General features: G+C 39.7%; 2 protein-coding genes across 3 annotated transcripts in view; both read left to right on the plus strand.

Annotated features, from left to right (window-relative positions):
• ZDHHC8 (zinc finger DHHC-type palmitoyltransferase 8) overlaps positions 1–26,632 on the plus strand; it is a 286,530-nt gene that overhangs the window by 75,417 nt on the left and 184,481 nt on the right. The gene's annotated exons all lie outside the window — the stretch shown is intronic.
• Positions 1,257–25,458, plus strand: DGCR8 (DGCR8 microprocessor complex subunit). Of its 2 annotated transcripts, none has more exons than XM_053369474.1 (14): positions 1,257–1,528; positions 8,667–9,669; positions 10,089–10,248; positions 12,633–12,775; positions 13,629–13,911; positions 14,532–14,729; positions 16,327–16,428; positions 17,055–17,153; positions 18,006–18,088; positions 20,238–20,338; positions 21,102–21,208; positions 22,090–22,217; positions 23,136–23,249; positions 24,015–25,458. In XM_053369474.1, the coding sequence occupies exons 2-14, from the start codon at positions 8,950–8,952 to the stop codon at positions 24,096–24,098; spliced, it is 2,322 nt and encodes a 773-aa protein (XP_053225449.1). In that variant the 5' UTR covers positions 1,257–1,528; positions 8,667–8,949; the 3' UTR covers positions 24,099–25,458. The 2 variants fall into 2 exon arrangements, with proteins under 2 accessions (XP_053225449.1, XP_053225451.1); XM_053369476.1 differs by having other exon boundaries at positions 1,257–1,455.

Below are 26,632 nucleotides of genomic sequence, written 5' to 3' on the forward strand. Positions count from 1 at the left end.
AGAAGGCAGAACTACTCAACACCTACTTTGCCTCTGTCTTTACCCAAAAGGAAAGCAGTGCAGAAATGCTCTTGGGCAGGCATCCCCAAACTTGGCCCTCCATATGTTTTCGGACTACAATTCCCATCATCCCTGACCACTGGTCCTGTTAGCTAGGGATGATGGGAGTTGTAGTCCCAAGAAAGCTGGAGGGCCAAGTTTGGGGGTGCCTGCTCTTGGGTGACATTGAGAAGGCAGAACTACTTAACACCTACTTTGCCTCTGTCTTCACCAAAAGGGAAAGCAGTATGAACACAGAGTAAATGTTGCAATTGCAGAACTGCAGCTGTAGATAGGAAAAGAGGTAGTTAAGGAAACGCCTAGGTACTTGAATTAATTCAAATCTCCAGGGCCTGATGAGTTGCACCCAATGGTACTAAAAGAGCTTGCAGATGTGATCTTTATTATATTTGAGCATTCTTGGAAAACAGATAAGATCCCTGCAGTTGGAGGCAGGCAAATGGAAGACTGATACCAGGAAAGGTCCTTGGAACAGATTCAATGGTCCGCCTGTGACCACTTAGAAAGGATGCTGCGATGACTGAGACCCAGCATGGATTTCTCCAAAAACGAGTCATGTCTGCCGAATCTAATTTCTTTATTTGATAAAATTGCAGGCTTTGTGGAATGTTGTAGATATAGTGTATACTGATTTCAGTAAGGCTTTTCAGGTGATGGCTGTGGGATGCATTCTGGATTAAATGGGGTTGGACTAAATCATGCACCCCCAAAGTTGGCCCTTCAGCTGTTTTCGGACTACAACTCCCATCATCCCTAGCTAACAGGACCAGTGGTCAGGGATGATGGGAACTGTAGTCCCAAAACAGCTGGCGGGCCGAGTTTGGGGGTGCCTGGAGTAGATGATCCTTGGGGAATCCCTTCCAACTCTAGGATTCTATCCAGAAAGCTCCCTCACAGCCACCATCTTTTCCCGCCTGCCTCATGGAAGCCTCCTTTGGCTCCTCCCTCACACCTCACTCGACCGAGCCGTTTTGGCGTTGTTGTTTTTAAAACCTAACCGCCTTTCGCCTCCTTGCTCCCGCCCCCCTCCCTTATCGCGCCTGTTGTGTCTTACGCCGACGGCCGACGGACGCAAAAAGCCGGCATTCAGCCAATGGGCAGAAAAGGCGGGAGCCAGAACGCGTCCAGCCCTCGACGGCGATTGGTTGAGAGAGGACCCAGCCCAAAAAGAAAAAAAGCCTCGAGGGGAGGGGAGGGAGAGAACGTTTAAAGATGGCGGCCGTGGCAACGAGAAGGCGGTTTCCCTGAGAGGGGGCGGGAGGGAAGGGAAATAAAAGAAGCTCCCGCGACGGAGGAGGAGGAGAAGAAAAAGGAAAAAAAAAGATCACGACGCCGGCGGCGCCGCCCCTTCCTCCTACCCCGGCTGGTTTCTCCCCCCTCACTTTGGCTTTGGAGGTGGGGCGAGGAGAAAGCACAAACGCGAGTCCTCGAGCGAGGAGCGGCAGGGACTACTCCGGGCATGGCCCAGGTGGGTGCCGGGCCTGTGGGCTCCGGCAGGGCGCGGCGAGGAGAGAACGGGGCCTTGGCGCGGCCTGGCCGCCTCAGCTCCGCCGTCCTTGGACGGTAGTGGCGCGCGTGCGAGAGAGCCCCCTCCCGGGCCTAGGCCCTGCGCAGCTACTGCGGGGGGGGGGAGCGGTGGAGATGCGGAATGATAACGGGGAATCATCCCTGCCGAGCCCCCGGGCCTTCTTTTTACTCGGCTTGGGCCTCGAGGTTCCGGGAGGAAGCGGAGGCTCTGGGGTTGGTGGCGGAACCTTGTTGATGCGGCTGAGGCGAATTACTTTTTCTTTCTCAGCCGCCTTTAAACAAAAAAACCCCCACGTTGAATAGAATTGTATGGAAGTGGGTGCGAAATGGGTTTTTTTTGGGGGGGGTGGCGGGGAGGGAAACCTTAGTAAGATCAGCGCGTGCCACCCCCGATCTCTCAGGATTTGGGTTTTTTTATGTAATAAATAAATACTGTATCTTAGATAGCAGGGCGGGATACAAAAGTGAGGCCGAAGATGGCCATACTATTATTTACCACCGTCGTGAACTTATGGGACGGGTACAACCAGCCTTCTAAGAACAGTTGTTTATGGTAGTAGTTTTGGGGATGTAGTGTACTGGCGTGATGACTTGTTGTGCAGGTAGAAGGTAAGAGGTTTAATTTCTTCGGGCTTTTTTAAAAGCACAAAAAAAATAAAATTCCCTGGTCTTGTGGCCTTTGAAAGACTTGCAGGTGCTTTCCTTGGTTAGAACCAGTTTGGTCTTCAAAGAAAGTGATCATGGAGGCTTTATTATGCCTTTGATAAGTCGAGATTGATTGAGGGAAGCTTTTGCCACACCATAGAGAACAAAAAGCAGTGTCATAATCTATTTGCTTAATTTATTTATTTGAGTAATGCATATATTCTACTTTCTAAGATTTCTCAAAACAACAGTATTAAGAGGAAAGATTAGGAGATATAGCAGTGTTTATAATGGCCCAAGACAGTCTCATTTTAAAAAAAAATGCTTAACAGACTAACACTGCTACCCCCCTAGAATCAGGTTTCATTGTGTTTTTGAAACTTATCTTTAGTAGCTGCACTGGGAAAGATCCTTGTAAGATCCTGAAGAATGGTTGCTCTGACTTTGTATGAAGCAGTTTCTTGTTTCTTTAAAGACTGCAGTCCATCCTTTTCTCTAGTCCAGCATCCTGCTTCCAGTTTGATCATCCTCTCTCTCACCCCCCACACATTCGTTATTCTATCATTTGTTACCTACTGGATTTGAAGAAGGGTCAGCCTTCTCTTAAAGGATGGTGGTGAGGAGCTTGTTCCTAGCCCTTTTTTTGCTTCATTTTGAAAGGATTTGTGCCTTACTCTGTAACACTAGTCAAAACAAAAAAAAAATTTCTTTCCAGTAGCACCTTAAAGACCAACTAAGTTAGTTCTTGGTATGAGCTTTCGTGTGCATGCACACTTCTTCAGATTTTAAAAATCTTTAAAATTTTAAATTTTTTTTAAAAAAATTTTGTTTTGACTATGGCAGACCAACACGGCTACCTATCTGTATCTGTAACACTAGACAGCCCCTACACAGAAAACAGTGTGTGGTGGTTGTGATCTAGCCCCCACCTGATGTTTGCACCCTGCATGGGCTATACAGTAGTCTACAAGAACATCTTATGTAATCTTAAGTGCTGTTGTGTTTGGAAGGGAAGAAATTGATTATCTCAGGCTTGTTTAATTCCAGTACGGTTACCTGCTTTCATGCCCCCAATAAATAAAAGGAAGGGGAAAAACTTTAATCAACTTGATTTTGGTTTGTTGGATTTTTGAAAGTACAGTGGTACCTCGGGTTACAGACGCTTCAGGTTACAGACCCCGCTAACCCAGAAATAGTACCTCAGGTTAAGAACTTTGCTTCAGGATGAGAACAGAAATCGTGCAGCGGCAGCAGAAGGCCCCATAGCTCAAGTGGTGCTTCAGGTTAAAAACAGTTTCAGGTTAAGAATGGACCTCCAGAACGAATTAAGTTCTTAACCTGAGGTACCACTGTATGGTAGCAGGACCAATTCTTTGTTTTTATTAAGCACAGGCATCCTAGAACTTTGCTTGTCTTCACAACTGTTGCCACATGTCAACCATTGTTAAAACTTGGCTTAGCATTTAAATGGCAGTGTTTATTTAGGTGAGGTGTGGCTCAGCATCACATAAGTGATTCTGCAGTTTCTGCATCATAGTGTGTGTGTTCTATTGGGCAGAGATTTATTTATTTGTTGTATACAGCACCTAGCACACTGATGCCTCATAACTGGATAGTAATTGAAAATAATAAACATGGTATAGTGTTTTATGTGTGTTCAAAGCTCCTCTAATTTCTACAACAGCTTTGCATGGTAGGCTGGATTAGGTTCATGTTTCAGGTTGGGGAGGGGGGAAGTGTGGCAGCCTAAGGTTTCATGGCTCAACTTGGCTCTGGGCTGGGAAAACATGTCACCTCTAAATCCCAAAGGAGTTTGGAGTATGTTTCAGCCAATTAGTTGCTTAGTTTCTCCATTGCAAAGCATATATGCCAAAGTCACTTAGTGGAGCATGTTCTTCCAAATGGGAGGCCGGTAGGCACAGAAAATACCTTTGGCTTAGCTGCTTCACTACATAATACAGTGGTACCTCGGGTTCCATACGCTTCAGGTTACAGACTCAGCTAACCCAGAAATAGTACCTCGGGTTAAGAACTTTGCTTCAAGATGAGAACAGAAATCGTGCAGCAGCAGGAGGCCCCATTAGCTAAAGTGGTGCTTCAGGTTAAGAACAGTTTTAGGTTAAGAACAGATCTCCAGAACGAATTAAGTTCTTAACCCAAGGTACCACTGTATAGAATTTTGATTTTTATAAGCTATTTTTGTACATCAGAGATTGCCTGAGTGTTTACTGGAAAAATCATTGGGAATATCCATGTCGCAGCTGAGAGAGGCTTGAAGTTGTTTGGTCTCTTCTTTTGCTACTAAAGAAATTATGAAGTCTAGGGGCTTTCTCTTTTAGACATAGTTTTGGGGTGATGACAGCTTGCCTGGGTCTGTGAACCAGTTATACTGTATTTTGTGATTTTCTGGTATCACTTTCACACTATGAACTTTAGTGGGTTTTCAGGACCTTCATTAAATATTGGAGAAAAGTACAAAAACATACTAATTTGAAATTGTTTTGTGGGTCTTTCGACCGCAATAAAGTTTTAATGATAACATACTAAGCTACAAAATCTGTTACTAGTCTGGCTATGCTGTTTGTCAGAGTTTGAATAGTGGGTCTGTCTGGAGTTTTTGGTAATTTTCTCTGTCTTTGGTCAATAATAATTCGGTCATTAATTTCAGCATTCTAACATTAACACATTCCAATCAGCTAGACCAGAGGTTTTCAACCTTTTTGAGACCTCGGCTCCCTTGACCAACTACATTCTTTCTGCGGCACCCCTGTGGGGCTCAGGAGCCAAGTTATGTCACCTCTTGCCTCTCACCCTCCCTTGTGGAGTATTCCCTCAGCCTCCTTTCCCCTCTCCTTGGGAGTCCTCTGGGCAGCTGCTGCTGTCGTCCCTGGTCTCTGAACTGCCCCCCCCCCAAGAGAGGTGCCTCCAAGTGAAACCATTTGACTGTGGAGCTTATAGCCAGGGCTGCTGCAATAAACAGCTGTGCAAGCCTTTGGGAGGCCAAGATGCGGGAGGGCATCAGAGGAGGAAGGGAAGAGGGACAGAGGCAGTATTGCCTGTGGCACCCTTGACCATCATTCAAGGCACCCCAGGGTACCACAGCACACTGGTTGAAACCCACTTACACTATGATTGTGAGCCTAAAATCAGATGGACTTGTTTCTGAATAGGTAAATGGTACTTGCATTTTAACCTGGTGTATTTTGTAAGAAACCTTTCCATCCCCCTCCCCTCCCCTCCCCCCCCCCAAATTCTTTAATGTAAAGGTTATTTCAGCCATCCCAGGACTCAGCTATACAGCTGCAAATAAAACGTTTTAAGTGTTGTAAAGTGCATTATACAAATGCGACACTAGATGACGATGGTGAGCTATGGCAAATTCAATATATTTTTTGAACTTTTTTAAAAAAAGCATTTTAACAGGATTATTTATATGAGTCTAGATTCCACCCCAGATAAAACATTTTTGACATATATTTATTTAGTCAGGACTACACAGCTGGTCTCTGCAGAAAACCTTGGTGTTATTGGTGCTCTTTTCAGAAGACAAATGTGGAACAAAAATATGTCCGCATCTGGGTTCTTACAAAAATATGTCCCAACTGGCTGAGCTGTGTGTGCCTGCGTTTTTCTGTACAGTCGTACCTTGGATCCCAAATGCCTTGCAAGTCAAATGTTTTGGCTCCCGAACGCTGCAAACCTGGAAGTGAGTGTTCCAGTGTGCGAATGTTATTTGGAATCTGAATGCCTGATGCTGCTTCCACGGTTTCCAAAGGTTTTAGAAGTCAAATGGACTTCAGAAACGGATTTCGTTCGACTTCTGATGTACGACTTCTGATGTATTTTGTAATTTCGGCACTGTATATTTTTGCTGCAGGAAACGTTGCTCGTACAATCATGGCGTGTACTTTGCCTGTATCGTATGTGTACCCTAGAAGAATGGAATGATAGAACTGTAGAATTAGAAAGTACCCCAAGGGTAATCTAGTCCAATCTCCCACAATGCAGGAATCTCAGCTAAAGCATCCATGACAAATTGCCACCCAACCTCTGCTTTAAAGCCTCCTCTGAAGGAGGGTCCACAGCCTCCTAAAGGAGTCTGTTCTACTGTTGAACAGTTCTTACTGTCAGAAAGTTCTTCCTGATGTTTAGAAGAAAAGAAGTTTAGTATTCATGGAAACAGCCATTGTGTTATAACCATCTACCACTCATTTATGGAATTGTGACATTTGCACATCAAAACAGCATTGCTCCTTTTAAGTTTATGTAAGCTGGGTCTTCCTTCCATTTTATACAAACCAGTAGGTTCTCCTATTCTCACTTTTTAAAGAAGAAATAGAAGTATTCTTCCAGACTTCCATCCATCTGCATTTATGTACTCTTCCTCCTCTCAGATAAACTTAATGTGGAAAGTTAAACTCTTGCACCCCCCCCTTTCCCCCCGCAAATCTATTAATTCATGGAAGGAGCAATGGGGAGAGGGAGTTGTGTTGAAATTGCATCTCCTATGTAGTGTGTTGGGGGTGTGAATGTTTGAAAGTACTGTGTATGGTAGGGCTGGATGATACCAGTTTTTTGCCATTGCAATATATCACCTGCTAAACATTGTGATATATCACAATGTTTGAAATAAGGATGAAGCTATGCAGAGGCATTGGCTAGCTTCACGGTTTTTCCCATATTTTTGCATAGCGTGCGCGCACACTCCTTATGATTGGTGATATATTGCCAGGTCAAAAATTATGAAACTGATATCACAATATGGACATCAAACCAGTTCTGGATAGTATATTGAGATATCACCCAGCCTTAGTGCATGGAAGTATTTAGTTTTCTTTGAAGTTTGAATTGAGCTGATCCAAACAGCTGGGTTTTGTGGGATGTGGGAGTAATTCCTTTATTCCCTGCTGGTAGGATTTTTTTTGGGGGGGGGTTATATAGAGGGACTTGGAGAAATCAATTAGCAACAGGTAAGAATTTCCCATCTTTTCTCTCCATGGCCACTGCAGTGAAAATAAGTACCGTACTTTTCTGTGTATAAGACTAGGGATTTTGCTCAAAAATAATGTTAGGGGGGGGGGCTCGTGCATTGTGGGGCTGGGTGATTGGTTGAGTCCCCCAAAATAGGGGGTGTCTTATACACGGGGGGTGTTATACACAGAAAAATATGGTATATATGTCTTTAAAATATAATGTACTTGAAAAGGTTTGATTTTAATGTAGGTTTTTAAAATGGGCAGTAAAAGGGTGGTTTGCTGTAGAAAATATTTTGGGAGAGGCTCTTCAGGATTAATATCTCCTGTCTTGTGGGTAGGGCACATAGAGATAATTGTGTTTTCTGAATTTCACCCTACGAGTGCAAGAGAAGACCACAGTGCAATAAGAATTTTATTCACAGGTTTAATTACTACCAGCTGCGCAAATTGCTCTCTCACACAAACTATTTTATATATTTATATATAATATTAAATAGAGATATATTAGATAGCGATATAGAGATATATATGAAGCCCAGATTAAAAGTGTGTATGTGCAGCTAAAATAACCTATCATTTATAGGTAACCTCATTTAGGATTTTATTAAGGAAGCAGTCCCTAAAATATGCCAACCTCAGATATGTTATTTATGGTGGTCTTAAGCTTCTCTAAAGATATCCAGTGAGTGCCTGTCTCAGCTGATTTGAACCCTGCATCATCATCCTTTTAGCCTGCACTTGTCATTATCTAGTCTTGCAGCACAGATGTATGCATTTGTTGCGTCAAAATGTGTGAGAAAAATAACATGCAGATTGCTACACAGAAGTAATGTTCATGTATGAGAACCATCTTGTGTAAAGTCATTCTTAAGATTCTGTGACTGCTCATATTGGTGTAACTGTGTGTACATCACTGGAATCATTCCAGTATCCTTGTAGTTATCCTTTATGTTGTCTCTGGGTTTCAGATTTTGTTAATTTAGATAAAGACAATAAACCTAATAATAATAATGCTCTAATATTTATGAGGTATTGCTGTCTTACTAGAATTAGCATTTAGTTAATAATAGGTAGTCAAATGTTTCATATGAAAGGAGCTTGCTTTTTTAAAAACTTGGAATTAAAAATAAAACTGTATTTTCTGTGTGCCAATATTAGCTTTCAATAGCATGTGAGCCAGTAACTGTGTTATGGTCTGTTCAGCAGTTCGTTGACTTAAAGAAGAATAGGTACTTTTGCATAGCCCCATTTTAATGCTTCAACTGCTTGTTCAAGTCCACCTGCTTGTTCAGTCACCATAAGCATTATTTTTTAGATTAAACTGCTGTTTGTGTTGCTGTTTAACAGCATGTAGGTAAAACAGGTCATTCTGAATTTTGTGTAGCAGAATTGTCCTTTAGAATTAGAGAGCAATAGAAAGAAAGCTTCTCTGATTATTCTTTTTTTCTCTCTTTGTAGGTTGAAAGAAGAAAAGGACACCTGCATGCGGCCAGTGAAGATGATGCTCTTTACTTCGACATCAGCTATTTAAGCTGAATGCATTGTGATTTCCAGTAATTGAGACAGTGGTTCTGAAAGCTGTCTACATTAATGAAAAGAACAATGTAGTCAGCTTAATTGAATCATCAGTGTTGCATATTGAATAGAGCATGACAAATCCGATCTTGATGGACTTCTTCATGTTAGGAGTATAGATCAATATACCTTTTATTTAAAGCCTTGTTTTTTGTAAGTTTTAATTATGGAGAATTATGAAAATGCACCTCCCCTTCCAAAAGAGCCAGCAACAGAAGCGAATGTGGAGAACCATTCTTGTCCCCCACCACTGCCGCCTAATGAACAGCCTCCACCACCTCCCCTGCAAACGTCCAGTGACGCAGAGGTAATGGACGTTGGCTCTGGTGGTGATGGACAGTCAGATACCCCTGCTGGGGACGCACACACTGTCGGCAGAATACAACTTCTCACAAAGGGATCGTCATGCTACAAAAGTCGTCTTATCGTAGATCCTAATAGTGACCAAAGCCCAAGAACTGCTCGTCATGCGCCGTCAGTTAGAAAGTTCACCCCTGATCTTAAGTTGCTTAAAGATGTAAAGATTAGTGTTAGCTTTACAGAGAGCTGCAGAAGTAAAGACAGAAAAGTTCTGTACACTGGAGCTGAGCATGGTTATGAAGCAGATACAGATTTAGGTATTAATAATGTTAATGGGGGTATGCATGCTTGTCCTCTGGGTGGGGGTAGTAATGGTCAAGCTACACGAGTAGCTGGTGAAAATGATGACAAAAAGGAGGATGAAAATGATGTAGATCAGGAAAAGCGAGTTGAGTATGCAGTTCTGGATGATTTAGAAGATTTTACAGAAAATTTGATGGAAATAGATGAAGAAGGAGGGTTTACGTCTAAAGCAATCGTTCAGAGAGACAAAGTGGATGAAGAAACCTTAAGCTACTCTTATGAGGTAGGTAAATTCTGTTTCTAATTTCAAACATTTCTCCAGGTTTTATATATTAACTAAAAGGTCTCTGTACCAAGTAATATTCAGATTATAACAAATGCTTAAATTTGGGAGTGGTGTTAAGAGCTGCTTAACTGTATGAAATATACATTTAGACAGTACTGAGAATGGATATGTTGTGATTTGTTTTCTTTTTTTTTTGTTTCAGTATGAAGGCTGTGAGCTTTGTTATTCTAGAAAATGCTAAGAAAGTGCCAAGTTATTAATAATTTACCTAAAACATGACACTTTAATTCTTAGTTGGCTTATGATGGGGATGGGATTTTGTGGATCCCTGTACAAATCATTCTTGCTTTGACTTCAGTATTGTCTGAGGAGGAGAATAGGTATAGGGGCATGGTATATCACAATGTGTTTTTCAGGATGAATTTGATAATGATGTGGATGCTTTGCTGGAAGAAGGCCTTTCTGTTCCTAAGAAAAGGAGAATTGATGAGAAATATGCAGGGGAGAGTGACCATCAATCTGATGGAGAGACAACTGTGCAGCCAATGATGACCAAAATAAAAACAGTTCTTAAAAGTAAGCTATTTACATTATGTATAACTATAGATATGTTTACTATGTACTCTTTTTGCAGTAATATTTTTGAGGTAATGGTCTGAACATACCCATAATATATTAGTTATATTAGTCCAAAAACAGTCCATCGGCCAGGTCTTGTGGCCTCCTTGATATCAGCCTTCTTCTTTCTTTCTGAAGCAGGTAGCAAAACCAGGAAGTTCCTGGTTGGCCACCATAGATGATAAGAAATACTGAGCTTGTAGGGTCCTTTGGGCCAGCCCAATATATTTTTGCGCCTGAGGCGAACCACAAAATGCCCCCCTCCCACCAGGGAAGAAGGGGTGTGAAGAGCTAGGTCAGGAATAAGGGGAGAATTAAAGATCTGTATTGGGAACAAGGGTGGAAGGAAACTAGTAGCATCACCTATTTGCCAAGTGGCTACTGTAGCTGCTGAGGAGGTAACAGATCTAGCTTCCAAAGAGTATACTACAGCTGTCACTGCCATTGGTGCAGTGGCAGCAGTGGGCAATGCATTCCTTGGGGGTTGGATCTACTGCCCCTGTGGATCCTGCCCCCTGAGGCAGTCACTTCATCTTGCCTCATGGGTGGGCTGGCCCTGAGGCTCACACAGGCTGTGTAACCCAGGTAGATTGGGATCTCTGGATGATCTGCAGTAGATTGGCAAGGGTTTCTGAGTTTCAATTGCTGAACAATATCAACTGCAAAGTGACCCGACGCCCCCCCCCCCATGTCCCATTAGATTGATGAAACAAGGAAAGCTTGGAGTACCAAAAGTACATTTCTGTGTGGAAGAATGATGAACTCTGCTTGGTTCTGGTACTTAAAACCATTTACTCAGCAGCTGCTTAGAGACATCACACACTCTTAAATCTAAGTGTGCGTCTTTTGGATCTAGCTCTTCTTTGATCTTGAGGCTCTATTAAAATCCAAAGTAGATCCTGCAAGCCTTAAGTATGCTCTACCCTGTCATAGACATTTATTGTATATTAGTGTTGTGGAATCCTAAAGGATTTTAGATAGATGTTGAATGTGAGGTTTGTGACGGTAAACTCTGAACACCTTCATTAGAAATCTTCGAGGGGTACTAGACTTTTGGAGAATATGCAGTTTTTATTCTCGGTAGGATCAGTATCTTGGAGGAAAAATAACATCTCATTAAAGTGCCACACATTGGTTTTGCAGGCTGGTGGTACTCGGCAGCCCAATTCATTGCATGTATACTTAGAAATAAGTCTTGCCTTGTTCAGTGGTAGTTTCTGTCAAATAAGTGTGCTCAGGATTGCAGCCTAAATCAAGCTGGTTACGATGTGGAAAAGAGTATTAAATATTTTGCCTTTTGCTTGATTTTTTAAAAAAAATGCATATGGCTTCTCTTGAAGTTAATAAATTACAATAAAGATGGAATGTTTTCAGTCCTTTGTGAAGCCACAAAAAGGGGGCAAGTGCATATTCCTAGGGATTTGTATTCCCTGCTCTTTTTCTGGTGAAAAAGAAGTACAAAAAGAGGCATGCAATAAATATATTGAACAGCAGGTAGCATTTGTAAGAAGTCAGTAGCACCCACTGCCATACTTTAGGGAAGTCTACCCAGATATGTTGACGTGTTTAAATCTGGCTTTCAGTTCATCATCCATTTTAATCATTTTTTGGAAGTTTTTAAGTCATAACTTTCCAAATTTTGTGACATGTTAATGTGTCAGCTGCAGTGTGTAGGTGTGTTGTATGAATGCTCCCTGTGCTGCTAAGGGGTTAGTTTAACCCCCAGTTTGCTAGTAAATCTGAATTACTTGTCATGAAATGATGCATGTCTAAAAAATGTGTCACCAACACAAAAAGTTGGGAAAACTCTGCTTTAAGTAGTTGTTTTGCTGTTTTTTACTGATAATTTAATCATTTTGTTCTTTTTGTAAACAGCTTGTAAGGGTTTTAAAAAGTTGATATGGTGCAGCAAACAAGTTGAAAATTGAATAATACTGAGGATGAGAGAGAGAGAGAAATAAAACAATATATTCATATTTACTTCTGTTTTGCTTTCATGTGCAACTTGCTGTTCAAAATAATGTTTCACCCTGGAAAGCAAATTGCTAACTTTGTGTACAGGTTGGAAGTAAATGCATCTAACCACTTCAAAATATTACTGGGACATATGGGGCATTGATTGAATGTCATTGTGGGCCTTCAAAAACAGGGAGCCCCTTCACAGCCTTGCTATTAACTAAGGGTTGGGAGAGGTGGCAGCAGCTTTTACTCTCCTCTTGGTTGATCATTTACACTGATGTATTTCTTTGATATATAACTTCAGACTTCTTGTGTATCCTTCCAACCACTTTTGTTGTGATAAGACATTTCGTGCATTGAGCAGTTTCTCCTTTTTTCTGAAGGTCGTGGCCGTCCACCTACAGAGCCCTTGCCTGATGGATGGATCATGACATTCCATAACTCTGGCATTCCTGTATATCTGCACCGAGAATCCAGAGTTGTCACCTGGTCCAGACCTTACTTCTTAGGAACAGGAAGCATAAGGGTATGGAACAGACTTCAATAAATTTGGTCATTTAGAGAAATTAGAATTTGAATATATCTGTAGCCTTTTGTTGTGATTATTTGTAGAAGTATTGTTGACAAAATGTCACTGAATATTGTTGCCTAAAAACCTACTTTGGTTTTACTTGCTGGTTCAGTTTATGTTTCTAAAAATGCGCTGTGTTTCTAAGAATTAGCTTCCACAGTAGCTTGGGAAACCAAGTTAAATATGAAGGTATCTGAATAATATCATGTAGATTGTATGGGGAAATATTGCCTCTTTGAATGCCATATGTATAAATATATTTTAGAATTTTACTAGGCTGTATCTAAGTCATAATTGGAAACATACAACAAATTCAACAATGTTATAAAATTTTGTATTTTCACAATCATATTGTGCTGTTGCTTCATTATCTTCATTTATTAAACTGGGCATTTTATAGGAGCACTGCAGTTCCAGTGGATTGCACTTACATTCACATAGTACTCTGGTAATAATTGAATAACTGCATTAACAAAAAAATAAATAAATTCAGCATGACTTTGCATAGCTCCAAAGTGCAATTCCCTTTTGTTCACATGCATACAACTTCCATTCAGATGTTGAGGGAAATAAATGGTTGACATGCTGTCGCTGGCTATATAAAGCATAAAATAGCTTTTTGACAACATAGTCCATTTTCCTGAAAATGCTCACCTAGCAAATCTCTACGAAGTTCTCAGAATCTTCAGGCTTTGCTGGTGTATGATAGGGGAGGTATATAGCAAACTTTGAACACTACTGGAAGAGGTTAGATCTGGGTTTTTAGATTGGTTCTCATAATTTTAACTTTAAAATTTTATATTTGCAGAAACATGATCCCCCATTGAGTAGCATTCCATGTTTGCATTATAAGAAAATGAAGGAAAATGAGGAAAGGGAACAAAGTAATGACATCACCCCAAATGGGGAAGTATCGCCTATAAAACTCATGGATAAGTCTTTAGAATTTGACTGCCAAACAGAGGAGCCGGACTCCACTGCTGCTGATTCTGGGACTTTAGATGAGAAAGACCCACCTGGGGGAGATGCAGCACAAGGAGCCTTAGGTCAAGTTAAGGCCAAGGTTGAGGTGTGCAAAGATGAATCAGTAGGTAAGTGTCAAAAATGTTGATTTCTTGAGTGCTAAGAATGTAACTCAAGTATGTAGGCTTCCTTGTGGATACTATGGCACTTGCTTTACAGATGTAGAACTTGCAAACGCAGAGGTCTGCAAGCCTACGAGATTTCTATACTATACCCATTACAATACAGTAAATGCTAATTCGGTATTCCATTTCTCCTTCAATTTGTAATGAAATGCTGCTGCTGCTTGTGTATTTCAAATACAATTCCATTGTATTTAGTTGTAGTTATAAGCATTTAGTTGGTTTGTTGTATGCTACAGCCCTTTTTCAGTTCTCCGATGGAAGCACATGCTAAAATAAATTGGATGTGCAGTAAAACTAATGCATAACTCTTTACTTCAAATATTCCATCATCATGCATAGTGAAATGCTAGAATTGTAGCATGCTGGGACCTGCCAGCCATCAGAACTAGGGGTTGCCAGCCTTTTGAGGCCTGTGGGCACACTTGCAAACTGGGGACATTTGAGTGGGCACACTTGCACACAGCAGCATAATGCTTCTTTTGAGCCTAACCATTTTGTCGCTGTCTTTGTAATGTAAAGGTGGTAGCTTTTAATTGACCATGGGGATTGAATATTTTTCCTAGATCTTGAAGATTTTAGACACTATCTAGAAAAGCGTTTTGATTTTGAACAAGTAACTGTAAAGAAATTCAGAACCTGGGCAGAGAGACGACAGTTCAATCGTGAGATGAAGAGGAAACAAGCAGAATCTGAGCGACCCATTTTGCCAGCCAATCAAAAACTTATTACTTTGTCTGTGCAAGATGCACCCACAAAAAAAGGTAAGCCGTTTTATATATGTTAACATTTGTATTGTGATAGTATGGTTGGTAGCTCTTTAGGTGGCATATACTTTAGAGCTTGAAAAGAAGAACTCTTAACTTTTTTCATTAGACGAGTGCTTAGTTTTTGTCCGAGTTAGATTAGTACTGGAAGTAAAAAAATCCACACTAAAAATGATCCTAGCTTCCCTGCAGAACAGGTTGCTTGCAATCACCTGGTTCCTCTTTAAATATGAAAATTTGGGTTTGCATACCCCAAAATGGTCAGGGCACCAGGTTCTAACAGGGCTCAATTGATGATTTCCCTGCCTTTCATAAAACTGACTTTCTTGCCCAAAAAAATTTTTTTTGAATGCTTATAGCAGTCATGTTTTCATTTCAAGCTATGACAGTATTAAAACTGCTTGTCTCCATTACAGATAATTGCTTTTGGATATGGTAATTTTCCTTTTAGATAGATAGATTCTTTATTGTCATTACACACGTGCAACATTGCACAAGTGCAACGAAATTGGATGCCATCCCTTAAAAACAACAAAAGCAAAACAACAACAACAACCAACAAACCACATTCCAGCCACACCCACACCCATCAATCTCCCAGGTCACACTATCGAGTTACAGCATTCAAAAGGGCCACAGCTCTCGGGTAAAAACTGTTTTTCAGTCTATTTGTCCTTGACTTGATGTTTCTATATCTCCTGCCAGAAGGCAGTAGTGCAAACAGACTGTATCCCGGGTGAGATTTTAGAAGGACTTGGGACATAATACTTTCCTTGTTTGATTGTGCAGCAACCAATTTGCTGTAAGACCATGTGAGGAGAGGTTCAGAGAGCTAGTGAAGCCATGCTATCTGACTTACAGTTTATGGAAGCTTTCCCAACTACTTCTGTAGCTTGAACTTAATTCTGTACTTGGCAAGTGTACCTGAAATACTTTGCTTTGTGGAGCAGGAAGTGATGAAAACTGAATGGGAAGGGCCAGAGCTCTATTGCAGAATATCTGCTTTGTATGCATAAGGTCTCGGGTTCAATCCTGAGCATCTCCAGGAAGGGGTGGTAGAGGCATGTCTGAAACCTTGTCAAGCTGCTATCAATCAGTGTAGACCAGTGTTTCCCAACCATGGGTTTCCAGACCACAGTTCCCATCATCCCTGACCACTGGTCTTGCTAGCTAGGGATGTTGGGACCTGTAGTCCAAAAACAGCTGGAGACCCAAGTTTGGGAAACAATGGTATAGACAATACCGAGCTCTGACTCTATAAGCAGCTTCCTATAAGCGGATCATTGAACGTGAAATAGAATGTGTCCTAATTATTGTCATTGGGATTGGTTATTGGAGATATTCTGTATGTGTTCTCCAACATGAACACTCTGAAATTAAGGAGCGAGTGCACACATACCCAGCCAATGACTCTGCATGTGATATACATGTGTCTCCTTTTCCCCCTCACACATAAAGTATTGTGTAATGTGGGTGTTTCAGTTATAGAATACTGATTTTGCTTTTTGCTTTATGATCAGGAGCTCCTAATCTGTATGTTATGCTGTTGGTAGTAAAATCCTTAAAGGCATTTGTAAAATGTTTTTCTTAATAGAGTTTGTTATTAATCCCAATGGGAAGTCTGAAGTTTGCATCCTTCATGAATATATGCAACGAGTCCTAAAGGTTCGACCTGTTTACAATTTCTTTGAATGTGGTAAGTCTTCACTATAGTAATTTTTTTGTAGGACAACAGTTTCTTGCAGTGTCTGGGCTGTACATGATCTAAGCTTGAGCCAAGTATTCCAGGAAAATAAACAGTACAGGCATTGACAGGCTGCGCACTGCATCTAGAATAACGTAAATTAAGAAGTGTCCCTTGTTGGTTTTGAAGGAAAAACTGACTCATTGTAATGTGCAGATTACTAGTTTTCTTCATTCAAAATGTCAATCGCCAACAAATGGAAATGAAAGTCTTAAGATAGCAGGTCATTGACCAGTTAAGGTGGAATCTGAGAACTACTAAATTAAGAGTTGCATATTGATAGCACTTGTACAACCTTTTTAGATTACATCTTAGAACTTTAACATAGCATCTGAGGACTGTGTTAGCATTTCAAAAAACTTCTTTATTAGTAGTTATGTCACAAACAGATGACATAAGGAAATTGTCATTTTTATTCTGTAAACCTGTGATGAAAGCAGCCTGTTTGCATTATTTGGTCAAAATCACTTTTGTTTATCTTACACAAAGAGAATTGGTAATTCTCAGACATCCTAAATCATGTAGATTTAGGATTTGTTTAGAATATGGTGGATTCCCATTTTCTCTCCTCTTTAAAGAGAACCCAAGTGAGCCTTTTGGAGCCTCGGTTATTATTGATGGAGTGACTTATGGGGCAGGTACAGCAAGCAGCAAGAAACTTGCAAAGAATAAGGCTGGTAATGTAAACATATTTAAATATCATATATTGAAAGTCTGCTTGATAGCTAGTACCAATAAGGTTGCAATCCAAAGAATGTATGCATTTCAGCTCCACTGTCCGTAATAAATACATGCAGGTTTAGGGTGTATGTACCTTTTAATACAGGGGTAGCTAATCTTTTCAGTCATCCAGGGGCCGCATGTTGTAATGGGCATGTAAGTGGGCATGATTAATTTTGTTTTTTAAAAAGCTTTGGGCTTCATACATCACAGTGGGGAGCCATTTTTTAAAAAATTAAAAATTGCTATTTAAAAAAAATGACAGGTTGGATGGGATATGCGGGTGAGGGGTTAGCAACCCCTTCTTTAATGGATAATATTGAGTACAACGTTCTTGAACGATTTAAGAAACAATTATAGTACTATTTCTACAACGTGTGGATTAAATAGATTTAGAAGAACTCCTTTAACCTTTTAAACTGGTGAAGCAAAGGATGGTGGCTCACAAGGAAAGATGCAGCCTTGGGGTTGCAGTACAGTATTACTTCTCATGTTTTTAAGTTGGTGGGATTTAAGCAGTTTCTAACAATGAGCAGGATTGCAGTCTTGGAGCCCTGATGTAATGTATGGAGAGTTTATAGCCTCAAAGCTTGGTGGATTGAGCCTGTGGTATTTAATATCGATTCTGTAAATGCTGTATAAACACATCCTGTGCTTATCACACAAGTTGATTGTAAAATAGAAGTCTTTTTTTCTATTGTAAAAACAGTTGGAATTTTTGTTTTATGTTCATCAACATTTGTCAGAAATGTAATTTTGTGCAATAAGTGATTTTGGCAAGACCCTAACCCTTTCATTATTTTCCATAGCCCGAGCTACACTGGAAATCCTCATTCCTGATTTTGTTAAACAGACCTCTGAGGAAAAGCCCAAAGATAGTGAGGAACTAGAGGTATGGACTTTACAATGCAATCCTGTGCATCTTTACATGGAAGTAAATCCCATTGAATTCAGTGGGAATTGCTTCCCAGTGTGTGTAGGATTGCAGCTTTAATGGAATGTGATACTTTGTTGTTGTTTTTTGTGGTGGTGTATTTTTTCCTTGAGGGACGCGGGTGGTGCTGTGGTGTAAACCACTGAGCCTCTTGTGCTTGCCGATCGGAAGGTCGGCGATTTGAATCCCCACAACGGGCTGAGCTCCCGTTGCTCGGTCCCAGCTCCTGCCAACCTAGCAGTTCGAAAGCACGCCAGTGCAAGTAGATAAATATGTACCGCTGCGGCGGAAAGGTAAACGGCGTTTCCGTGCGCTGCTCTGTTTTGCCAGAAGCGGCTTAGTCGTGCTGGCTACATGACCCGGACAAACTTTCTGCGGACAAACATCGGCTCCCTTGGCCAGTAAAGAGAGATGAGCGCCGCATCCCCAGAGTTGTTCACAACTGGACTTAACTGTCAAGGGTCCTTTACCTTTTTATTTTTAGCTTAACCCACACAGTAGCATTTTGTAGTTCTTTTAATAATTAGTTGCATTATCTTACATTGTAGACTATATGAAAGTGCTTTGAGGATAAAGTTTCAAAAAGTTTTACACTGACACTTTTGAAATAGTGGATTATATCCAAGTGCTCATCGTTTTAAGACTAGACCTATTGAAATCAAGTTACTCAAAGTTTATTTAAATGAGTATGACTTAGTTGGAAATATCCCAGTTTCACTAGTAGTCAAATATTTTTTTAAACTGGTGATTAACATTTTCCAACACATAAGTTCATAGATTCATGAGTATAGCTATTCAGACATACTAAAATTAGATTGCAGTCCTATACACCTGAGGGCAAGTTCAATTGATTTCAGTAAGGGCTTAACTTTGGAGTAGACATACAAAGGAGAGCAATGTCATATGATAACCTATTTCCCGTGTCTTAAAATGTAACAGTATGTGACTGCTGTTGAATTGTCGTGGTTTGGAATGTTTACAACCAGTCCAATAAAATTATTTCTAAATAAAGCTTAGAATTTGTTTTAAATTTAAATCACACTGAATACGTTTTATTGAATTTTTGCTCCAGTTGTTCTTTGCTCTTCAGAAGAGTTAAGATGTTTGTGCAGCATATAAAATTAATACAACATTTTTAGTCTTATTAAATGTAAGCCAGATATAAATGCTAAATCAGATCTACATCAACCTTAGGACAGTGGGAAATGTTCAGACTGAAAGTCTTTCAGAAATACTCAACAATGAACCTAGATATTTTCCTAGATTATCTAGAATAGGGGGGAAAGTGATTAATATGAAATTTCATTGAACTTGTCAAAATTTTGAAGCTGAAATGATCTGCTTAATAAGCTGAAATAGGAGTGAGTCTTGCACATCACTGCTTATTTCCTTCTTTCTTAGTAAATTGCAGTTATGCATAGAAGTCTTCAGTTGAACATTTACCATTTACCAGTTGGGAATCTACAGTTACCAGTTTTAGAACAAGGCTGGATCTTAGCAGCTTTTTGGAGCTAGTTTATGAGCTGACGTTTTCCAAATCTGGTAGCAATAGTTTTCTGGTTCAGATGAAATGAGAGATTATGGTTAAAAGAAGAGTTCCTGGCTTATTGTGCTGGGCTGAGGCAGCAGGTTGGCAGAAGGCTTGGGCATTTTCTTGGCTTATTCATCTGAGATAAGATTGTCTGACTGCTGTGTGTGACTTGTAATAAACTGATTATGACATTTCCCCCTCTTTCCAAATATTACTATCTTTTAAGGCTAGACTTATATGTATCTAGGGCTTTACCCATAGTCTTCCAAAACTGTATTAATCTTTGTTGCTGTTCTTTTAGGCTTGCTTAAAATGGAGTATGTGGCCAGCATAATGATCTTGCTAACTAAAGTGGACCCAAAGCAAAATAAAGTGGTGGTATTCATATATAGTGAAACATTTATTTCCCAATGAATTCATTTAAGGCTGCACAAAATGGCAATTTTGATGGCACAGTGCTATGCAGAGTGTTCTGCTTAGTACTGCAGTTCCATCCTTCAGGCATAAACTTTAAAGTCAAGGCTCAGAATTCCTTTTTGCCATTGAAGTAATGATGATCTACCAATTTTGTTGCAGTATTTTAACCATATCAGTATTGAGGACTCACGGGTATACGAACTGACCAGTAAAGCTGGACTATTGTCTCCATATCAAATCCTTCATGAGTGCCTTAAAAGGTAAGGTTGGGCACTGCTAATGTGTTCAGTAGAATTACAGATACCCCAGTGTACATTCAAATCTCCTGAGCAGTTGTGAGGGGGGATGCTTTTTACTAACTAAAATTATGTTCATATGTTCTTCTGTTTTCTGTTAATGTTACAATGGCACAGACAATTCATGCTTGAATTCATGCTTACAGTCCCCTAACCTGTGACAGCTATTTATCAACAGTAGTGGGACCATGGAACCATCTGATGGGAAACATGAGCCTAGAAGTCAGCACAAACTCTCATGCCAGCTAAACGTTTGCTATACTTTTCAGTAATAGTGCTCACAAAGCAGATGTAAAGTTTGACTCTGAACCAAACAATTTAGCTTGCCCTTTCAAATGCAGGCATGTTAAATTATTTGTTTTGGCATGATACTTCCAAATCACGCACTTTAGACACATTAATTAAAATGGAAGAGCATTCGGCATGTTAATTCCCCCAGTGAAATCTTGAGAAATGCAAATGTGCTTAACTTTCACAATATTTTGGTGGGGTTTTTTAAGATGTTAAAGAAACATTCATTTTTGACCGGTTGTTTGTTTTGCACAAAAGCGGCAAACTTCAATATTAGGAGCATGTGTAGAATGTTGGGTAGAAAACAGGATTTGTTGGTTAGATAGAAATAAAAATAATTTTTCATTAGCCAGATCTCTTTAGAAACATTGTTAGCCACATGTGGTATAAGTAGAGATTGTGGTTTGGTATGCTAACACCATTTCATTTCTGTAAGAAACCATGGAATGGGTGACACATCCATCAAGTTTGAAGTGATTCCTGGTAAAAATCAGAAGAGTGAATATGTCATGACATGTGGGAAGCACACAGTGCGTGGCTGGTGTAAGTATGATGGCTGGTTTGAAAGCCTTTGAGATGAATATTCTTCTTCAATCTCTTCTTGATTGTGTAGCATTTGTTTCTAATTTTCTTGATCTTTGTGCTTTACCTGTGTTCTTGTATACACCAGTCTCATGGCCTTGACACCACTGTTACTTAAGATAGGAATTTGGATCTAGATAGTAAGTACTTATGAACTACAGCTGGGAATTTCATGGCATTGTGAGACTGAAATGCTCTTCCTGAGATACGGGACTTGTATATTGGAAATACACAAATATTAGGAATAGAAAAGGCATCTGGTTGTGAAATGTTGCCAGGATTAGATGACATTTCCATACACACACCCCTTTTTAAGGGGTTGGTATTTTTTATCTTCCTGGGTTGGATCAGTTTAAATCAGCTTGGAGAGCTAATGGTGGTCCCCTATGGGCCAGAAGCATGACTCTTGCTATTGAGGAGTCATGCCTTCAGTGTAGTGGGCCAAGTTCTATAGAACTTATTCCCATTAAGCACAGTCCCTATTAGGTTTCAAATGCCGTGTTAAAATGGTTTTATTTCAGGAGATCTTTGCACTATGAATGCAGTTCTGACGTTTCTATTTCTGATATTTTAAATTCAGTTTCATTCTGACTAAGCTTCTTTGAGATATATAGAGGAAAGCAAAGTATAAATTTCTTAAATAGAGAGAGAAATAATTGCACTTAGGTTCTGTGGAAATTGGTATGAAAAGTCATGTCTTGGGTTCCATTTATTGCAGCTTAGTGTGGATCTAATCTTGACTTTCCATAATGATTATGAACCAATTACAATAAAGCGTTTAAAAAAGCTCTGATGTGGACCTGCTTTTCCTCCCAAAACTTTGTTTCATGGCGATTATGCAGGCAAAAACAAGAGAGTTGGGAAACAGTTGGCATCTCAGAAAATCCTTCAGCTGCTTCATCCGCATGTGAAAAACTGGGGGTCCTTATTGCGCATGTATGGGAGAGAGAGCAGTAAGATGGTTAAGCAGGTAAGTTATGTATGCTTTGCTCTGTTAACTTTCTGAGTCATTTTTTGTCGTCTTATTAAAGCTATGCAATACTTAAATTCCTCATAATGATGCTATTTAAATGCCGTGGTTGCAAACTCCTTAACATTGGGAATGCTGTGTTGCAAAGACGCTGACATGATCCATAAGTTGAGTTTATGCAGCAAAGACCCATGAGGGAGTGCAAATGCTTACACTGAGCAATAATCTGGGAGCACATGCACACACCAACCCAGAAAGGGTTCCCCACATGAGCTGCTGCAACAGTTAGTGAGTGTCCTGACATTCTTAAAGTTTTAGGCACAGTTTGGCAGGCTGAATAGATCAGGAGGAAGAGCCCTTACAGCATTACCTGTGTGAGAGAGAACTGGTGCAACTTGAGGGATAAGCAAACCACCAGAAGGTGGCTTACAATAAAGCAGCTAAAACCACAAAACAATTGTGAAATAATATAATTAACGATAGATAAATGCATATACAGGGGCTGGTGGGGCGGGGGCATTGTGCACATTACTTGGATCACGAGCCAAAAGATGTATTGTTAAAGAAACATGCTCCCACCGAAGAAGAGGGATGAAGGTAGAAAATAAGTGTTGGAACCATAGCTGTCAACGTTTCCCTTTTTTAAAGGGAAATTCCCTTATTCCGAATAGGATTCCTCGCAAGAAAAGGGAAAATTTGACAGCTATGGTCGGAACATATAGTGAAAATCAGTTTATAAATAAGTAGTTTCCTTTTAAAGGTGCTGTACTGTCTCAGTTTTCATCAGGGATTGCAATAGGTCAAATTTAGTCACATTTTTCAGCAGAGCAAGTTAAACAAATATTATAAAAATAACCTTCCTCTTGAAGATGAAAATGGGAGTTCTTTCTTTAGTCTTTCTGATACTTTGTGATGCAGGAGACGTCTGATAAAAGTGTGATAGAGCTTCAGCAGTATGCCAAAAAGAACAAGCCAAATCTGCACATTCTTAACAAGTTACAGGAAGAAATGAAGAAGTTGGCACAAGAAAGGGTAAGTGCATGATTACTAATTTTAAAATTTGTTCAATTCTGAGAACATGCATGAAAGCTGTGTTTATATTTCTTGACAGTTTGACTTCATACGCATTGCAGAAATTTAAAGTTAAATTTTGAAAGAACTAGTTTTTATTCTTGTATGATGCTTTTTCAGTTAAATTCCTTACTGTTCGAAAAAAGGTCGCTATAGTTATCTAGGATGCAAACACTTTGAAATATCTCCTGTGTTGTGACTGTGTATAATCTTGCTGTGATGGCTTCTTCTTCTTCATGACTGGTCTTTGTTCTTGCATGGAAATGTGGCTGTCACAGAGGGTTGGCATGTCATTTTTCCCTTATGGTCCATCAGTATAAACAACTTGCTTAGACTATTGCTCTTTCCTTTTCTAATCTTTGTAATTTAGTTCTCTGTTAGCAAGTATTCTGTAGGCATAGGTTCATTGCTGTTAAGCACTAAAAGAAAATCTTCCCCCACCAAATCAGAGGTTAAGCGTGAAAGGGGAGTTGCCACATTTTCATCTGTGATCAATTTCAGTTGCCCTTTGCAAAAGGGAATATAGAGACTTGCACTAAAAAGTAGCCTTTGTGTCCTGCATTTTCACAATATAGATGCTAATCTCTTCCTTCTAGTAATTAGGGTGCCATGGGGCTAAATGTAGAAAATTCTGGTTTTTGATCTGTTGAAATGTTTTCAAAATGTTGACACCATCTATGCGTACAAATTTGTTAATAATTATGGTTGGCTTCTTATATCTTTAAGGAGGAAACTCGAAAGAAACCCAAGATGACAATTGTCGAATCTGCTCAACCTGGCAGCGAGCCTCTGTGTACTGTTGATGTGTGATCAGAAAGAATAATTGGGGAGCAATAAAACATGTGAAGAAAGCTAAACCCCCCCTCCAATTTAATTAATAATTGGTTTGCTTCAGAATGCAAAGTAATGTAACAATCCAAGCTGCTTCAAATATGCATTGTTCTTTTGCATAATCAGGGCAATAGTACTGAACTTTTGAGGGGGTTTTTTAAAACCTCTGAGATATACATTTATACAGACAGCAAAAATCTGTGTGGGTCAATGTATAGAAGTGGGCAGAAAAGCATGTTCACACAGGATAAGCTGAAGCAAGCACTCCCCCACCCCTTTTGAAACTATTATGCTGTCTTTGAATGGATATGTTTAAGCATTAATCCAGAATGTCAATGTAAAGAGTGGAGTGAATGTATAATATAGGAATACAGCTGTACACACTCTCGTATGAACATGCTGACAACTGTTTTCTCAAAAAGAGCTTTGTTGCATTTCAGCACAAAATAATATGCACTGATAAGACACTTTTGACAACTACATTGAAGAAAAGTGGAAAGCAATGTTCCTTAATGCCATTAAGATTAGGCCAGTGCTGCTTGTTTTTGAATTTTGGCAGGCATAATATTTTTAATATCCTGGTACAGTGGTCTTTAGACAGTAAGAAAGGCACCTGCAGTGTTGAGCACCAGTGTGTCTCTGTTTTCAAAATTGCTGGCTATATTTACTTTAAATGTAAAAAAAAGAAAGAGAAGACAGGGAAACATAGGAAAAACCCTAATAGTTTACATAAAAGACAACTGGAAAGGAGTATATAGCTTCTAATTATTTTTACCATAATTAATTACAGGTGATTGGGAGTGGATGACTAAGCACCAGTGCTCTGCAGCCTGTACTTATTCTGGTCTTGAGAGAGTCCTCCACAATTAATTAGAATGAACTAAGAGTGAGCAGTGATGGTGTTTGGTAATTTGCATTTCCTTCTATTTTTAAGACCCCACTTGAAAACAGTTGGAAAATATACTGACAGTTCTAACAATTAAAATAGAGATTTAATTGCATCTCCCTTTATGGTATATATATTTTTATTTAATGCAGCTAGATCTAATTGATACTTCAATCTCATGCACCCTATTACCTTTAAACAAACATGAAAAACCCTTTCCTTTGTGGATTGACTAATGGCAGTCATGAAAATCACTGGAAGCATTCTTCACTGGAAGAGTTTTAACATTTTCAAAAAAAGTTGTCACTGGCTTTGTTTTATTAAATGTTTAGCATTTGCAGAGTAGTTTCTGCATGGAAACTATTAGAATGTAAATTGGGGTACATCAGAGGACTTTAATAAGATCTTCTGCATAAGTTGTATTGAGTTGAAATAAAGAATATGAATATGCAAGTTGTTGTCTTTATATAGTTTCTTAAGCTGTCAATATCCGCTACAAGATACTGAATAGCTAACACATGGCCCTTAAAAAAACATAGTGTGGTCCAGAAATACTTCTACACTTAAGATTTACACTCCAGAAATACTACAGTTCAGCCCTTTGCTAAGGTATCTCCTAGTACTGTGTATGTTACAGTGGATATCTGTTAAGTTATACTCATTTTTAGATGTCTGCTGCAACAGTCACAAGAAAATAATGCAGCAGGAGACAATTAAATGGAAGTGGTAGTGGTTTGTTCCAAGACCTTTTAGGAGGAAGTAGGCCCAGGGTCTCACCTCACACTTGAGATGGGTTGTACAGGTTCCGTGAAAGGGCATTCTAGAATGCCAGAAATTGAGTTGCCTGACCCAGTTATATGTCAAGTTTCATTGCTTCCCACTCGGAATGCAAATTTTCTACAGTTCTTAGTGCCATACATTCGTTGCACAACTCAGTTTGACACTGGGTATACATAGATTTGCCAGGTGGTAACTTAATTGGGTGGTGTCTAGTACTATATGCTAACTCACCCATAGTGTTCCACCAAAGCTACCTTTCTGATCCTAATCCAATTCTCTTGCAAAATGCTTAAATGCTCCCTGTGTTGTACATTACCGCTTGGCACAGCCATTTTGATTCACCCAGTTTCTTGCCACCAGTTACCAAGAGCAGGCAGCCTGTGATGCATAAATTGGTAATACTAAAAACCTCTTAATGAAATGTTATTGGACATCTGTGTGCCCCAGCTGATAAGGGTTTTGTCTTATGAACCAGAGGAAGCAGACTACTTGAAAGCTCCCAGCTGGAAGCCTCTTATTGTAGTATGTTATGCTTACCCTTGGTAATTTTGGCAGTAGTGAGCCCATGCTAACATTGAGATATAGCCTTTATTCAAGCTTAAGTGTTTTCATTCATGTTTTTATGCAAAGAATCCTTGTGTTCTCTACAGAATGAATTTATTTTGGGACTTTATTCAGGACATCTGAAAATGGTCGCAATTTGTTTAATGAGTAGGACATAGTTCTAAATGCACTGCCTCTGTTCTACAGAAAATCTAGCTTTAGTCTTCATCTTTGTCCATCACTGATGTAGTACTTTAAAAAGTTGTTAGAAGTCAAATAGGCTTTCTTCTATGCCTTTTAAAGT

This window comes from Podarcis raffonei, chromosome 16 (genome assembly GCF_027172205.1).
Source record: "Podarcis raffonei isolate rPodRaf1 chromosome 16, rPodRaf1.pri, whole genome shotgun sequence".
In the NCBI taxonomy this organism is placed as follows: Eukaryota; Metazoa; Chordata; class Lepidosauria; order Squamata; family Lacertidae; genus Podarcis; species Podarcis raffonei.